The 16823-nt window shown below is 46.9% G+C and overlaps 1 protein-coding gene across 2 annotated transcripts in view; it reads right to left on the reverse strand.

The window, feature by feature from the left end:
• SPECC1L (sperm antigen with calponin homology and coiled-coil domains 1 like) overlaps nt 1-16823 on the reverse strand; it is a 613771-nt gene that overhangs the window by 398620 nt on the left and 198328 nt on the right. For both annotated transcript variants that reach the window (XM_085634686.1, XM_085634685.1), the window contains 2 exons: nt 11572-13199; nt 9928-10135 (listed from right to left, as the gene is read on the reverse strand). In XM_085634686.1, coding sequence (XP_085490812.1) covers nt 9928-10135; nt 11572-13199 — 1836 coding nt within the window. The remainder of the gene's footprint in view (nt 1-9927; nt 10136-11571; nt 13200-16823) is intronic.

Consider the following 16823-nt stretch of genomic DNA (forward strand, 5'->3'; position numbering starts at 1 on the left):
CTCTCTGACAGAACCCAGAGGATCTGACTCCCTCCCTTCTTCTCCGAACCCACGGAAATCAACTGCTGAGTACCCCAGGGATCATCACTCAGCCCCAAGCTCTTCAACATCTACATAACCCCGCTCACCGCCATCGTCAGACAGCATGGGCTCAGCATCATATCCTACACCGATGACACCCAGTTCATCCTCTCACTCCCAAAGAATCCCGAAGACACCAGACTCTGCTTCCAGGAAGAAATGAAGAACGTGGCAGCCTGGATGAAAGACAGCTGCTTGAAACTCAACTCAGAGAAGACCGGGGCCCTCATCCTCGGACCCTGCACCTCCACCTGAGACAACACCTGGTGGACCTCCGCCCTCGGGAGCCCGCCCACCCCTACAGACCACTCTCGGAACCTTGGCATCATCCTTGACCCCTCCCTCTCCATGAACCGCCAGATCAACGCCGTCGCTTCCACTAGTTTCAACTGCCTTTGCATCCTCCGTAAGACCTTCAAATGGATCCCCCCTGATTGCAGAAGGACCATCACCCACGCACTCATAACCAGCAAACTGGACTACGGCAACGCCCTCTACGCCGGAATCAACTGAACTCTTCTACACAAACTCCAAACCATCCAGAACGCCGCAGCCAGACTCGTCCTTGGGACACCGCGTCACGAGCACATAACCCAACACCTACAAGGCCTCCACAAGCTCCCGTCGAGAAGAGGGTCACCTTCAAACTCTTCACCCATGCCTACAAATCCCTCAACAACATCGGACCCAAATACCTCAACGAGCGAGTATCCTTCCACGTTCCCAAGAGGAACCTCCACTCTGTCGACCTCGCCCTGGCAGAGGTCCCCCGCATCCGCTGAAACAGAACGGGCGGGAGAGCCTTCTCCTACATCGCAGCTAAGACCTGGAACAAGCTCCCCGTGAACATCAGAAGCTCCCCGACCCTGCACACATTCAGGAAGGACCTCAAGACCTGGCTCTTTGAATGATCCAGAGCCGCTTACCCCCTCCCCCCCCCCGCGCCTTGAGACCCTCACGGGTGAGTAGCGCGCTTTATAAACCCCTGATTGATTGATTGATTGATTGATTTATTGGATTTGCCAGTAGTTTTAGCCATGCGGTGCAGCATGGCTACATAAGAAAAAAAGCAATGAAGCGGGCACTTTTTCGAGCTGGATCAGCACATAACAAAAAAAGAATGTGCTAAAGTGTTTTTGGGAAATTTGGTGGGAAAGGAGGGTGCAGGTGGAAGGATGGAAGCAACACGGAGGGTGGGGTGGGAAGAAGAAGCAACAGGCTACAGTTCGAGGGTGGGGGTCGGAAGCAACAGAGGATGGCGAGGAGAAGCAACAGACGACAAAGTAATGTGGAGCAAGCAGGGGAGAATCTCACGGACAAAAAAGTATTATGGAAAGAACACGAGTGAGAGTGCAACATGGAGGGGGGGGGGGGGAGCACACGGGTGACAGAGAGCACAGATAGAAGAGACGGTCTCCGGCAGGGGATGAGTAGTGAGAGAGCACACGCAGTACAGACAGAGTGTGGGAGGGCACACATAGAAGAGACAGACTCCAGTAGAGACCGCGAGGTCACACAGAAGATATACACAACAAGCAGCGGTTGGTGAGAGAGCACATGTATGAGAGGTGGGCTCCGGCAGGGGGTGAGCAGTGAGAGAGCACACGCAGTACAGACAGAGTGTGGGAGGGCACACATAGAAGAGACAGACTCCAGTAGAGACCGCGAGGTCACACAGAAGATATACACAACAAGCAGCAGGTGGTGAGAGAGCACATGTATGAGAGGTGGGCTCCGGCAGGGGGTGAGCAGTGAGAGAGCACACGCAGTACTGACAGGCACCGGCAGAGAGTGGCCGGACGCACAGAAGAGACAGAGTGCGGCAGACGTGCAGTAGACACTCCCAGTAGAGTGCCTGTGCCCTCTGGGTGAACGAGGGGTCCGGGCCACTGTTTTGGACGAGCTCCGCTGTTTTAGGACAGGAAATATTCCGCATTCCTTGCTCGGGAGGGCTCAAGGCCCCCTGTGGATCATGGGAAAAGGGCCTCATTCTGGGATAGTTGGCCAGCTCCAGAATCTGTTGCTCCAGGGGTGGTGTGGGCTGCGTCCCTTCCTCGTACAACAGACACACACAGGGCCTCGGACGGACTGATCAGCACGGAGGGCCCTGTAACTGGCCTCCCTCATTGACTGAGGCCTCACGGAGCACGCCCGGCTCGGCTTTCAATGCAAAGAGCAGAACGTGTGCCAGAGGGGTCCAACCTAGGCCCAGAAGAGCCGGGTCTACATCAGATTTTACGATATTGCACAGGATACACATTTACATTCAGTAATCCAAATGGAACTCATTTACATAGTTGGTGGGTACGCAGAAAATCGGGCAAGGGCCTTGTGTAAGACCGATGACAGTGAGCCAATGTACAGACTGAGCTTCAATTCACAGAGACTTCTATATGGAATCATGAGGTTTCCCAGGGGGCTAAGGAATAACATACCCTGACTGTCCAGAAATGCCAGGGCCAGCGACGCAACCAAAATGAATGCAAGGTACCAAACTGGCCCCAAACTATGGATGCAAACACAATGCGTGACCACGACCATCCAATCCAAAGACATTGAAAAAGCCCCCAGGAGATGATAGACCATAAACACCAAGTATTAGAGAACCCTACTGCCCCAGGAAAGCACCAACAACTGGACTGCAGTACGTACCCTTTTAGGTACTGATCAAAATCGATTTAGACTTTACGCTTTGGGAGTATGGGATATTCAGAAAATAAATGGGATATAAAAACACAAAATACGAGGTGGGGATAGGGAAAAACTGTCCCCAGACTGGATCATCAGGACTGGTCTCGCACTGGACAACTACGTTCCACACACATAGCAGCCCCTAGGGCACCATATTGAAACCCTTCAGCACCAGCTCTTGAGAGGTCTGTGGCTCTGAAGCTCCATAGAGTAACTCTGCCCCGTTGTAGCCATGATGGTTGAGGAACAACACGCCAACAGCAGCCCAAAATGCAGGTGCCTCAAACCTAAGGCTTATGCTGAAATTACTCTGAGGGGGTCACTGGCAAAGACTCCCCTCCCCCACACTGTTCTAAATTTGTACAGCTCTTTTATTGTCAGGTGCTTATATTAAAGAGATCTAAGGATTTATTGAGTGGCATATGCAGACATCTACCGGAAAAGGACACCAGGAGACCTATTGTGGGTAGAGTGGCCTTATAACTTCTAAAATGCATTCTTTCGTTGAAAGTGACATCAGATATTTTGTGAACGTGGTTAAATAGTGCTTGGTCTCAATCCTTACACCAACTCACCGGAGCTAGGCTTCATTTAACTGACCAAGCTGCCCAGGAGACCTAGAGAAGCTTGGACGATCAAACAGCTATTTTCAGACCAATTACCCAGCATGTAAGTAAAACATGCAGATCACTCTTGTATAGCTTGGAGCCCCCCCGTACACGACTAGCATTTGGAAACCAATGGAAGGACTGGATGGTGTCTTGTCCCCCTCATCTTCAACCTCTACATTGAGCCACTGGGACTCGATCCATCGATAACCGCATCAAAATTTACCAATGTGCCAACAACACACAACCCTACTTGACAGACTTCAAATATTCAACGTATCAAACACTGCTTGCACCTCATCCAGACCTGAATGTCCAGCAGCTACCTGAAGCTCAATCGGGATTCAAGTACAAGAAATAACACATCGAAACATGGATGAACAACATGAAACAGAATGGATTTGAATCCAACTTTCATCTAGTGCTAGGACACTCTGGAAATCAACCTCACCCTCAACAAATACATCACCAAAACAATAAACACCGCCTGGTACCAGCTTTCTCTTCTAAAGAAAGTGAAACCGATGCACCCTGAAAGGGACTCCGGAACGGCTATTCAAATGCTTATTCTGTAGCATCTAGATGGTAGAAATGTCAAGCTCAGAGGCCTCCCAAAGTCCACAGTGGCCCCCCGAGGGCATCCAGCATTTGACAGCAAGCCTCATCAAAGGCCTGAAGAAACACGAGCACATCAACCCCACCTTGATGGAACATCGCTTGTTGGACTTCACCATCTGCAAAACTAGTAGCATCAAATACAGAGCAATCGCGACTGCCATTCCCGAGTAACTGGCTGACAAGCTCACCGTCTCATGTGGTTCTTGGCATACCCACAACCAGGACACAGTCAAACCGGAGATGAAGTAGTGCAAAAAAACAACAAAGAAAAACAAGGCAACAGGCCTTCGCTCCATCGATGCACCCTAGATCTGGAATGGCACCTCTGTGTCCAACAGAACAGACCCCTGCTACAATTTAGGAAAGAAACAAAGATGCACCTCTTTAAAACACTACACCACAACGAAATAATAGCCCACTCCTCTTCTCAGAACCTATCTCCCCCTTCAATTATTAATGGACTAAACCTATAGCTTTCACCTGTACTGCAGGACACAGATAGTGCTTCCATACATTGACGGGCCAGATGTTTCAAAAGGCCCTGATGAAGAGGTCCTGATGCTCTCTGCAGTGATGTCTAAGCCTCAGCTCCCCAGATACAGTCCTGTATGAGAAGGTCCATGATCTGGCTGTTCCGGCAGGTGTGCTGCTGAAGCCTTGGCATTCCTGAGGGGGACCTAATCAGCCGAGTTACCAGAGCTCTGGATCTTTTTGTCTGTATGATCTCTCACTTTTAAACTGAGGTCATATTTAAAATGAATGTAAATAGACGGCGACTTTATTTAAAATAAGTCCCTTTGGTTAGATATGTCCTCAGAACAGCCTATGGCAATTCAAGGAACAAAGCGATGGACTAGAAGCATCATTTGTGGGATGGGATGTAGAAGGTTGTGGAGTCTATCAACCTGCAACTGGGCTGTTAATATTTTACATATCTCAGAGTTAAATCACTTAGAACTTTGCAGTAAGTTTGGAATTTAATGACATTTTGTGACTATAATGTTTTTGCACTGTGATATTATATTTCTTATATAAAAAAATAAGGTTGCTCTAATGAAGCACCTTTCAAAGTTTATGATTTAAATCTCTTATGTGAAATGTTCTTGGTGAATCTTACCTCAATGAGAAGAGTAAGGAATGGACATAGAAAACGGAGTATGTCCAAATCAAGCATTTTGGATTCATTCACAAATCAACAAAATGAGAATATTACATTTGATTTTCCCGAATATATTAATTTTAATAAATGTGGTACAGTCTCAATTACTTTGTGTCTTTTGGATTCTTGGTTGATTATCGCAACTGCAGCTCCCCCAAAAACAACGATGGTGTAGGCAAGCCTGTAAAATCTGCACAACAAGGACAGCCGTCCATCAAAAGATTGAAACTACATTTAATTCTACTTTATTTAAAGACCAGATCACTGTGATCAATGCATAAGAAACTTACCATCGAAAGCATGAGATTAACCTTTTCAGTAAGTGGTGAGCTTTCATTACAGTTTCTCTAGATAAAGAGGGTCCTTAGCAATGATCATGTCTGGACAAAGACTAAACTAACTTTATTTATGTGTAATTAGTACACTTGGTTTCCCACCAAAAGACGAATTTATTTTAAAATAGACTGATTTTATTTTTAAGGAAATCAGTATGACAAACGTTTAAAACCATACAAAGGTTAATTATTTTATTTTAAAATTCTTTTTTTGTAGTTTAAAAAAATAAAACATCTGAATAATTTGTAAAAGGTTTCCCAAATCAGGTGCCACCAATCTCACTAATAAACAGCAGTTTTGCAGCAGGATGATCTAATATTGCAGTCACAACAGCCTGTACCAATTTTCCACTTACTGAGGCTGCCCAGGAACATGACTTTCATATTCACCCCGGCTTACACCTCTAACACTCAGTCATAACAGAGGAGTGCAAATCTGAAATTAGAAACAATTTATTTCCCAGAAAAGTCTGCATTATTTGCCAATGTTAAGAGTGCTTCACATTGTAAGATTTGACAAATGCCTACGTTTGGCCTGCTAACTTTTTTGGCACGAGCCTGGCCAGTGAAGCATCTTTTTAAGGATACCTGGACATGGTCGCCAAATGAACGATATCACCATGCTTTGATTGAAATTTAGATGTTTAGACAAAGAACTCTCATTGCCCCTTCTATTTTTGTGACTTCTCCTACTTTCAGTTTGCCTGTGTGGTCATTTTGGAATTTAAATGAATGGCATAGTGGTTCTCACAATTAATCCACCCTTTCAAAGTGAGGCCTCGCACTCGGTCACAGCTACCAAAAAAGGTCCGTTGTTCATAGAGATTAACAAAGGCTCTCTGCTCCTACTGTACCAACCAAAACTTTCAGCTAAGTACTGAACTGGTGCATCTGATTTTTAAGAGACCACTACGAGAGTGGGCAAGGGCTTCAGAAATTCCAGATATATGTGTAAGAATTCTGCAAAAGATTTCATGAAATCCCTTAATCTCCAAAGAGCTAATCCAAATCTAGCCAACATAAAAAAAATCCAGTCAAAAACACCAAAAATCTCTGTTAAATTCCCCACATCCACAACGAACAAGCATTTACAATGCAATGGTCTCGGCATTGGTAAAGTTAGAGCTATTGGCATTGCTCATGACATTATTTTTGTTTTTAAAACATTTAAAGAAACGGCATTGTCATGAGCAATGTTAATAGCTCTAACTTTAACAATGCCGAGACCGTTGCATTGTAAATAGTTCTGGATAGTTTTAGGTGTATTTGAGGTGTCCTAAATATCTGGATGCAGTAACAGAAAACCCAGAAACTAACTAAAATACCAGTCCGGTAACACACCATGGGAATCACAGAAATGTAGTTTAAATGTTTAACCAACGCCCTTAATTACATAGACCATGTCCCGTTTAGAGACAACCCCCCCCCCCCCCCCCCCCCAACACTTTTCATCCCACTTAAAGCCCTGGAAACCACATAAAAATTGGTACACTTCATGAACTCGCAAGGCAAGTGGTATATAAATAATTCAGTGGAGCCATCAGTTGCTCCTGGGTTAGTTCCACGTACTATTTTCTGCTGGATTAACACTGCTGCCAGGGGATGGGCTTCTGTGGTTCCTGGGCTGATGCCACACAGTATTTCCTGTTGGCTTAGCACTGCTGCCAGGGGTGAGGCTGTTGTCATTTATGGCTCTTTTAAACGTTGATTGCAGTTTTTTAGAGTGCCAACATTAACAATAGTTTATGGCAGCATGAACTTGGGGTAACCCTACGCTCCAGCCTCCGTTGAATACAGTGCAATTTCAGCATTCTATATGTTACAGAGCCTGGACATGAGGCATCCTGAGAGAGCGGGCTCGTGTGCTGACCTCCTGTCCTGTAAATATTGTAAAGGTGCTGTGTGCAGGTAAACAATGCTTCTCTGCACCACCTAACAGCCAGCCAGTCCTTTATTTAGCCTTGGCTTGTTTTTGTGTGAGAGGGAAGGGGGTGGATGTATCCAAGCTCTGTAAGGTGTTCCAGTGCTATGATCCGAGTGGAAACCTGGCCACAGACACAGCCAGCTCGACTAGAGGTCCCTGTGCCCAATTACACACACCAGAATCCGCTCACCGGGGGTGGTTGGGAACGACATCCCAAACGCCCTCCCTCGAGCTACACCCCAGCACTGGCCACCAATTTCCTAAAACATCTGGGGGTAAATATCTTAAAAAACATACCTTACACCCTGTAGTACTGGACTACTTTAGAAAAAATATATAAATAAGCACCATTTACCAGAGAAGAGAGACCAACGAATAATTGTGACATACTGTGGCAAGCGCAGCACCCCCACTACTGAAAACCATAGCCCCACCGCCCCCCCTCAAAGTTTGGTGTAGTTGCCGCCCTGGTGCGGAGTGTGTTAATCTGCGTGCCCGCGCCGGAGCCTCCCTCCGCGTGCCCGCCGGACCCCGGAATTCCCAGATGGAGGAGCCGAGCTGAGCTCCGCTGCCCTCCGTCTCCCAGCTCACATGCCCTTGGCACGTGACGCCACTGGGAGCAAGTTAAGAATTAACTCCTGCTCCGTTTCAAAATGCAGGCTGAACAAACAAACCGAGCAGCAGCTCCACAGCCCGCCTCCTCTCCTCACACCTCTTCCCTCTTCCGCTGTGCGGAGCGTATCTTGCCAGGGGCCTGAGAAGTGCAGGAGTGTTTCACTCACAGTACTGCATTTCGTCTCGTGCACAAGTTGTTTGCTGTCTTCATAGACACCCGTTTAACAGATAAAAACCAACACTGAGAAAGACATGCTCTGTCGAAACGCATCTGTTGGAGAATACATTTGGAATCCCCGTAAACCCGTCGAGTTCTGCTGTGCCTTTCTCGCAGGCACCACTGATGTAATGAGAAAGACATGCTCTGTCGAAACGCATCTGTTGGAGAATACATTTGGAATCCCCGTAAACCCGTCAAGTTCTGCTGTGCCTTTCTCGCAGGCACCACTGATGTAACGTCTTGGGTTGCTGATCACAGGAGATCAGGTGAGGGAGCAACGCCGGGACACCACCGCCTTTCTCCGAGGCACAGCAGAAAATGCCTCGGAGAAACGCCACGTCCTTTTCGGATTTGGGGGCGTGTTTTGCTGTTGTCTCCTCCCTGAGACTTCTCGCAAAAAACACGCCCCCCGATCCGAAAAGGACGGGGCTTCAACGGAGTGACTGGACCTCTTCTCCAGTGGCTGGCCAGCATTTAAGAGGCCAGCCAATGGAGAACAGGAGAGAAGAGGGGCGGGTGCAAGCCCCTCTTCTCAAAGTCACTCAAACTCATTAAATCTCGGAGCGAGACTGCGCAAGCGCAGCCTTTCGCAGCCGAGACCTAAAAATGGAGTTCTTAAATGAATGTCTCAATCAATGTCACAGATTAACAACTCTACAAAAACATCTCAGGAACTACCACTGCATGGGGAAAAAGGGAAGAGTGCTCACTCATTGTGTACAACATTCGGATTCCAATAAAGGGCAAGCTTCTTTGACTCCTCTGCCTGTAAAGAAAATGCAAAACAATCTCTGGGCCTCAACCAGCAATATGATTCCCTCAGAAATCTGGCCTTCCACTACTCCATCTTGAAGTCAGGCAACCCTCATCGCCACATTATCTTCTGTATTTAAGGTTTCATATATAGTGGTCTACCTTCTGAGTCACCACCCTTACACAGGGCCTTACTAGAAATGTTCTATGTGGTAATTGGGAACATGTCTCCTGGAGCACGGCTACTATCTTGGTTTCCCCTTAATCGACACTCATGGGAGGGGAGGAGGTGGGGCCTAACAGCTACAGCGACCAACTTGGGAACAGGCGAGTTAGGTTCAAATCTCACCCTTGGCTCATAATCTTGTTTCCCCATGCCTAAAAATGTGTATAGTCTGGTTCTTTTGTAAATAACTACTACCCACAGGACACGTTTGTGCTATATATAAAAAAATCTGCAAAACAAAATCTCCCACGTGGCACTGGTCTGGCCAGATATACCCATAGTGATAGCACAGTATGTGTCTCTAATGGCATTGGCTGTGGTCCTGATGCTATTAGATTGGTAGATGTACCCCCTGATGGCCCAGGCAGGAGGTTTGATAATGGCACGTCCCTTCTGGCGTGTTACAATGACCCTTGAAGAAGTGTCACCCCTACAGCGCTAGCCATGTCCTTGGCAAAGACATCTATGTGCTGGTTCTGGACAGAACCTTGGTCGAGGTGTTACTTTCAAGACACTAGCCAGAGCCTTGCTAGAGATATTATCTTACTAGAGGTGGCAACAGTATGGCCGAAGTATCACTTTCAGGGTACTGTGAAGGGCCAGTTTTGTTATGCGCCTTCAGGTGCTGCCGGGCTTAGTGAGTCTGCGGCTGCTCAGCATCCCCTGTGTTTCAGAGCACTGCGAGGCCTGCACCTACTTTCAAGATCTGAGATGATGAGGTTGTCGTGCAGCTTCACAGCGCGGTGCTGCTCCACCTCGTCCTCTAGCTCAAAGATGGTCTCCTTCATGTCGCTGTGCTCCGTCTCCTTCTCCTCCAGCTCCGCCCGCACCTTCTCCAGAGCCACAGTCAGGTCCTCAATCTGCTTCTTGGCCTCCTCACGAAAGGCTGCATACTCGTCCTCCACCTGTATGGCAAGAGAGAGTGCTGAAAACACACAGCTCACCTTCCACCAATCAGCTCATCTGAGCCTCACGGTGACAGCCCTGTACTGCGGTAATTAGAGGTGTGTACCCTGACCACTATTGACCACTTAGTAGTTTAGGTTTACAGTCATGCTACAATGCTTGTTAACTGGAGGCTCACACAGAATAATCAATCAGAGAAAAAAACATCCATTTCTTAAGATGGTCTGTGCCTTTCTAGCTTGGTTTTCAACTCTACTCTTGTCTCAGTGACCACTCCTTGCGTACCTACTTTTAGCCACCTGTGCCAATGCACAGATTCGAGAACGGCCTAATTATATTGGAGCCCATCACTGTGTTGGGAGGCAGTCACACACAATTTGCCACTTCCTCTCTGGCACAACTGGTTCGAGGGGTTAACTCTGCAACCATGCCACTCCAGCTAGTACGTGACGTCAGCTTCTGGGCAGACCGTTCTTGCAGCATACGATGTTTAGACGCCAAAACATCACCCCAGCCAAGAGGGAGAGCTGGGATATTTATGGGAGTGGGGAATGATATAGGCAGACTTTACATAGAGGTCTCAGTTTTATCCCTTGAATTGAGACCTGAATGCTTGAAGGAAACCACACCGGGTTCTGTAGTCTGCCACACAAACCTATGCAAAACGTAGAAGTCAAAGGACGGTAGTGATGGATAGAGGGCTCGCACATCAATGATTCAACATGTGGAAATGGCCTATCAGGTACAAATAGCAAGTAGGCGAATAAAGAGGCAGAGAAATGTAAGACGGTGCCACTCAGGGTAGAAAACACCCCACTACCTTGGGTGCAGAAAACACAGGTGACCACAGAGGCAAAACTTATATTGAAATCAGATTTCGAGCTAAAAACCCAGGCTTTCAGATCCAGATGATGGGGTGCTGCCTCCAGCTCCCTCTTTTATTATGACTGCTCTAGGAGCACGCCAAGGTCTCACACAACAAAAGATATGAGTTTTGTGTTGACAAGATCTAGACAAAGACCTCCCACTTATAAAAAGGTTCGGCCCTCCTAAAAGAATGCAGTTATTTGACGCTGCAACCCTTTGGGCCTGAGAGGATCCATCGCACTAGTGATATGGTAGATAGCTAAGTTGGTGGAGAGTCACATGGGGAAGGCGATAACATTCAGGTGGGAGTGTGGCAAGTATAAACAGTCAAATCCATCCGCATACACTGCGGATTTCGACGGTGTGGTGGCGGGCCACAAAAAAGGTGTAATACTACTTTGGTAAATTTAAGGCATGGCCTTAGACCCTAAGAAGTTGCCACCTGGTGCTGGATTTGCAGTCCAGTTCCAAGTACAAATCCTTGCAAGTCTTTTTTGGAATAAATGTTTAGGAATTTTAGAGCTCCTGGTTTGACATAGTGGAGGTGAATTATGGCTGGATACTCTACCTTGACTATAGTGTCCTGCAGCCGGTTGGCATCATTACGGGTGTGAGCTAGCTCCTCCTGGAGATTCCCAACTAAGACCTCAGCATTCTCCTTGTCCATACGAACACTTTCAAGCAGATCCTGGATGTCTGACTTGTCTCCAGAGTTGTGAATGGAGTAAAGTTCAGCCACCTTTTGCTTTTCCTGTTCCAGGTGAGCCTTCAGACGGTTCAGCTCGATTTGGTCGCTGGCCAGTGTGGCCTTGTATTCTTCCAAGCTGGCTGCCAGTGCTGACTTGTTAATCTGTTCGGAGTCCAAGATTCGCTCCATGTGGTGGTTGCGCTCCTTTAGGGCGCTGATGACATCTTGGGCCTCCTTGTTATCCTGTTCTGCCATTTTAAGGGTGTTGCTAAGGTGCTGTTGTACGCCAAGGAGCTGCTCGCGATCAAATCGAGCATTCTCAGACAGGTCTGTGTAGCGCTGCTCCATCTCCATGTACCTGCCACTTTTCACATCCTCGTCCACAACGTACGAGATGTGGTGCTCATCCAGCAGAGAGCGGAAGTACTCGATCTGCCGGCTGTAGTGCTCCAGCTTGTCACTCTGCTGGCACAAGGAGTCCATGAGAATGACTTTCTCTTCCCCATACCTCTCATTCTCGCTGTTCAGCTCTTGCGTGATTTGTTGCAGATCAGCCAGCTCCTGCAGAGTGGCCTGCAGCTCTTCCGCTGTACTGTGCTGGTTTTCCTCCATTTGGTGGATGCGCTCAGTAAGACATGCTACAGACACCTCACTGGCGTTGCCACTGCTGCCCTTCCTCGAGCGCTCCATGCTTGGCAAACCTTCAGACTCTGAGGAAGATGAAGGGGCATCCAGGGCATCGTCACTGGAGGTGAGGGGCTGGTAGACCTCACTGCACTCGCTGTCCAAGTTGTCCATAGAATTGCTATGCCGGTTATCCATTAGTGTATGTTCATCCTGACTTAAAAGATCCTCCATGGAGCCAGGAGTTGAACCTTCCACAGAGGAAGCAAGGGTCCCACCACCATCACTATGGTTACCAGCCGCCATCTCTGGGCTCAAAGAATGGAAACCAAAGAGCTTTTCAGTGCTGTCCATCCTCTGCTCCAGGGAAAATCCCAAAGCATTAAGTCTATCCTTCAGCATGCGGTTTTCATTCTTCAGTTGATTCAGCTCTTCCCGGATTGCAGTGTTCTGCTCCTGGAGCTGGAGCAGCATGGACTCAACGTCCGTGGGCTCATGGACCACAACCACGTCTTTCTCCTCGGATTTCTCCTCACTGTCAGAGAGATCGTCGTTTAGCCCCAGCTGCGTGCGCATGTCTCGAAGCTCAGTCCGCAGGTGAAGGATCTCCACATCCTTAGTCTTGGCCAGTGTTAACAAGTCTTTTACTTTGGCTTCTAGCGCAGCCTTGTCATTGATCTGATTGTCAGACTTGGACTTGCTCATGCGGATGTCAGACTCAGTGCGACTGCGGGAGCGCTTAGTGACAGTGATGTCAGTCTGTCCCTGCCCCATGGAAGATAGCTTCTTGCTTGGGTTCAGACGTGAGCGGTCGCGGAGCCTTTCCTTGGAGGAGCTAGACTCTTTGGTCCCTGAAGATGTGCTACGCTTGGCTGTGTTGGTACCTGGAACAAGAAACAAGAGAAACTGTTCAGGAAAAGGGAGCAGCTTTATTTTTACAAATTATGCATTGGTTACTTGGTTTCTCATAGAAATGTGCGTTCGCGCTTGAAACCATATGCAATTCTCGGTAATGAACAAACCACAGAGCCTGCAAATTTCTAGGCACCAATATCCAAGCCCCCATAATAAGAAATAAGTTACTTACCTGTAACTGCAGTTATCCAGAATTGCTATCTTTCATAGATTCACATGCTTGAATCATTTCCAGTCGTCGAAGTGGGAGTCCCACAGTAATATACATAAAATAATATACATAAAAGTAATTAAATAAATTCATAGGCTATCATGGAGGTGTCCATGCATTTAATAGCATATCTACCTCCTTTTTATAAAAAAGAACCAAACTTTAAGACAACCAATAAGCACTCTAGAACCTTCCCCAAGAGAGGCGGAGTCCCTCAGACCAGCACATGTGTGTAAAGGAGAGCCTCTCCAGGGAGGAGGGTGGGTTGCATGTGAATCTATGAAAGATACCAATGCTGGATAACTGCAGTTACAGGTAAGTAACTTATTTCTTATTCAGAATTGAGATATCTTTCATAGATTCACATGCGTGAATCAGAATAGCAAGCAGTAATGTATGACACATAAGCACTACTAGTGCCAATATTATTTCAAAATATACACCCAAAAGTATAATCCTACGAAAGTGCTGGTGTAACAGCAGATGCATATACAGGTATTGACATGCAAAATAAAAACATATCTTAGTCAAAATGAACAGTATACTAACTGTTATAACTAATAAGGATACACTTATTTTAAACAAATCAATACTGATAATAGGAAAGAAAAAATCCTCTAATTAAAGAGGCGTACCTTACTGAAATAAATGACGTAGAACCGCTTGTCCCACTGCTGCATTAGCACGTTGAGCCGATTCAAGGCAGTAGTGCTTTGTGAGTGTATGCGTTGTTTTCCACGTTGCAGCTTTGCACATTTTTTCAAATGGAATTCCAGCGAATAAGGCAGCCGATGTAGAGACTGCTCTTGTGGAGTGAGCTTCTACTGTTCTTGACAAAGGCTTGCCTGCCTTATCATGACAAAATTGAATTGTGGCTGCTATCCATCTTGCAATGGTGGTTTTAGACACGGCAGTGCCCCAACGGCCTTGTCCATACGCTACAAACAATTGATCTGTCTTGCGGACAGATTTAGTCTTTTGCAGATAGAATTTAAGGCATCTTTTGATGTCTAGAGTGTGCAGTGCTCTTTCCACAGGTGTAGAAGGATCTGGGAAGAAAATCCTGAGAATAACGGGTTAGTTTAAATGAAACTGTGATGGAACCTTAGTGATGAATTTGGGATTCGTCCTGAGGATAACCATTTCATGTGTAAAACAAAAGGAAAGGCTGTTTTATGGTGAAGGCTTGTATTTTGCTAACCCTTCTAGTTGATGTTAGAGCGAGCATGAGAGCTACATTCCATGTCAGATACTCTTGATATTCGCCCTATGGATGGGCTCAAAAGATTGCTTCATCAAATGTTTTTTTTTTTACCGAGTTTTATATAGCGCGAACTTGACCCAAATCGGGTATCAGAGCGCTGTACAGAGCAACAGTTGCATTACATGAGGACGCATTCATTTTTTTTGTTAGGCACAGGGAGATTAAGTGATTTGCCCAGAATCACAGGATTTTCAGCGTCATTGCCGAGACTCGAACCCAGTTCCCCAGATTCGAGGTTGACCGCCCTAGCCGTTAGGCCAACTCCTCTCCCCAATTGGGATAGGACTAAGTTCAAGGGCCTCAAACAGGTGGATAAGTACGAAATAAGCCGTTCATGAATTGTTGTACAACTCTGGTAGAGCAAAGAGATAGACGTTTCGGGGAGAGTCTATATCTGGAGATTGCTGCGAGGTGAACTTTGATTGAAGAATATACCAGCCCAGTTTTAGCCAAAGACAGTAAGTACAGTTGTATTTGTTCTGGAGATTAAAGGTACGGATGCACCTTGCTTTGGAGACACCAAAGGCAGAATGGTTTCCATTTTAATCTGTATATTTTGTTTGTGCTCTCCGCACAAGATCTGGAGGTAATGTCTTTACACTCTTGCTCAATTGTCAAATCCTTAAACTCAAAGAATTCAGGCGCCATGCATGAAAGCAAAGAGATGCTGGATCCGGATGACACATTAGACCCTGGTTCCCGGTTAACAAGGTTGGTGTCAGTAATAGGCGGATGGGCTGGGCTTCCGAAAGGAGGAGAAGCTCCATCAACCAGTGCTACCTGAGCCATCTAGGGGCTATAAGAAGAAGCCGGCAGTGTTCCAATTTCATCTTTGTCAGGACCCTGGGTATCAGCAGAATGAGAGGAAAAGCGCAAGCATAAATTCCTCACCAACGCATCGAAAGGGCTTTCCCCCGAGAGTTTGGGAGAGGGGGATCTGCTTGCGAAGAACCGGCATTTGGAGTTGATGTGAGTCGCAAACAGGTCCAGCGCTGGTTTCACCCAATGGGAGAAGATCCAGTCCAGTTGGTCTTGTTCGAGCTCCCACTCCTGCTGAGGGTGTCTGCAAAAGTATTCCGAAGCCCTGGCACATGTTCCGCTCTTAGGGATATTCTGTGAAGTGCCAGCCAGCTCCAAAGCTGCTGAGCGTCCTGAGAAAGTCAGAGATTTTGTCCCTCCTTGTTTGTTGATATAAAATATGCTTGTGGTGTTGTCCATCCGAACTAACACCGATGAACCTTCGATCTGAGGGAGGAAAGCTTGCAGGGAGAGAAAATTGGCCTTTAACTCTAGCCTGTTGATAGGCATCTGACGCTGTGAAGAGCACCATTTTCCCTGAATCTGAAGGTCTTGGAGGTGACCTCTCCAGCCTTTCATGAACGCATCGGTGGTGATTATGAATTTTGGGACCAAAAGCAGAAATGAAAGGCCCTTCGAGAGATGTGACTTCAAAGTCCACCATACGAACGCCTCTCTCATGCGTGGAGTTATAGTTATCACGTCGTCAAAGGATCCCGTAGTTTGAATCCACTAACACTGTAGTTCCTCTTGCAAAGGTCTCATGTAAAGACGAGCTAGTGGCACTAGGTCAATAGCGGAGGAAAGCATGCCCAGCAGAGATTTGTTTGTCCTCACAGAAGTGTAATTTGTTTTTGACACCTTGAGAGCCAAGGTTTGTAACAGTTCCTGTCTTTCTTGTGAGAGGAAAGCTTTGCTGCGAACGGTATCCAAGTTTGCCCCTAGGAAAACCATTGTCTGGCTTGGGAACACCGATGATTTTGGTTCGCTTATAGACAGGCCTAATCTGCGGAACAAATCCATGCAATCTTTCGTACCTGCAGCCGCTACAGAAGCCGATGATGCTTTCAGTAGCCAATCGTCAAAATATGGAAATACTTGGTGACCCTGATTCTGTAATGCAGCTGCTACTGGGGCCAGAAACTTGGTAAAGATCCGCTGAGCGGATTTGAGGCCGAAAGGTAGGACTTTGAACTGATAGTTGGCACCAGCCACTGTAAAATGTAGAAATTTTCTGTGTTTGAAATGTATAGGAACGTAGAAATACGCATCCTCTAGATCCGGCGATGTCATCTAGTCCCCGCTGTTGAGTCGTCGAGT

Source organism: Triturus cristatus, chromosome 11 (assembly GCF_964204655.1).
Source record: "Triturus cristatus chromosome 11, aTriCri1.1, whole genome shotgun sequence".
NCBI classification, from domain to species: Eukaryota; Metazoa; Chordata; class Amphibia; order Caudata; family Salamandridae; genus Triturus; species Triturus cristatus.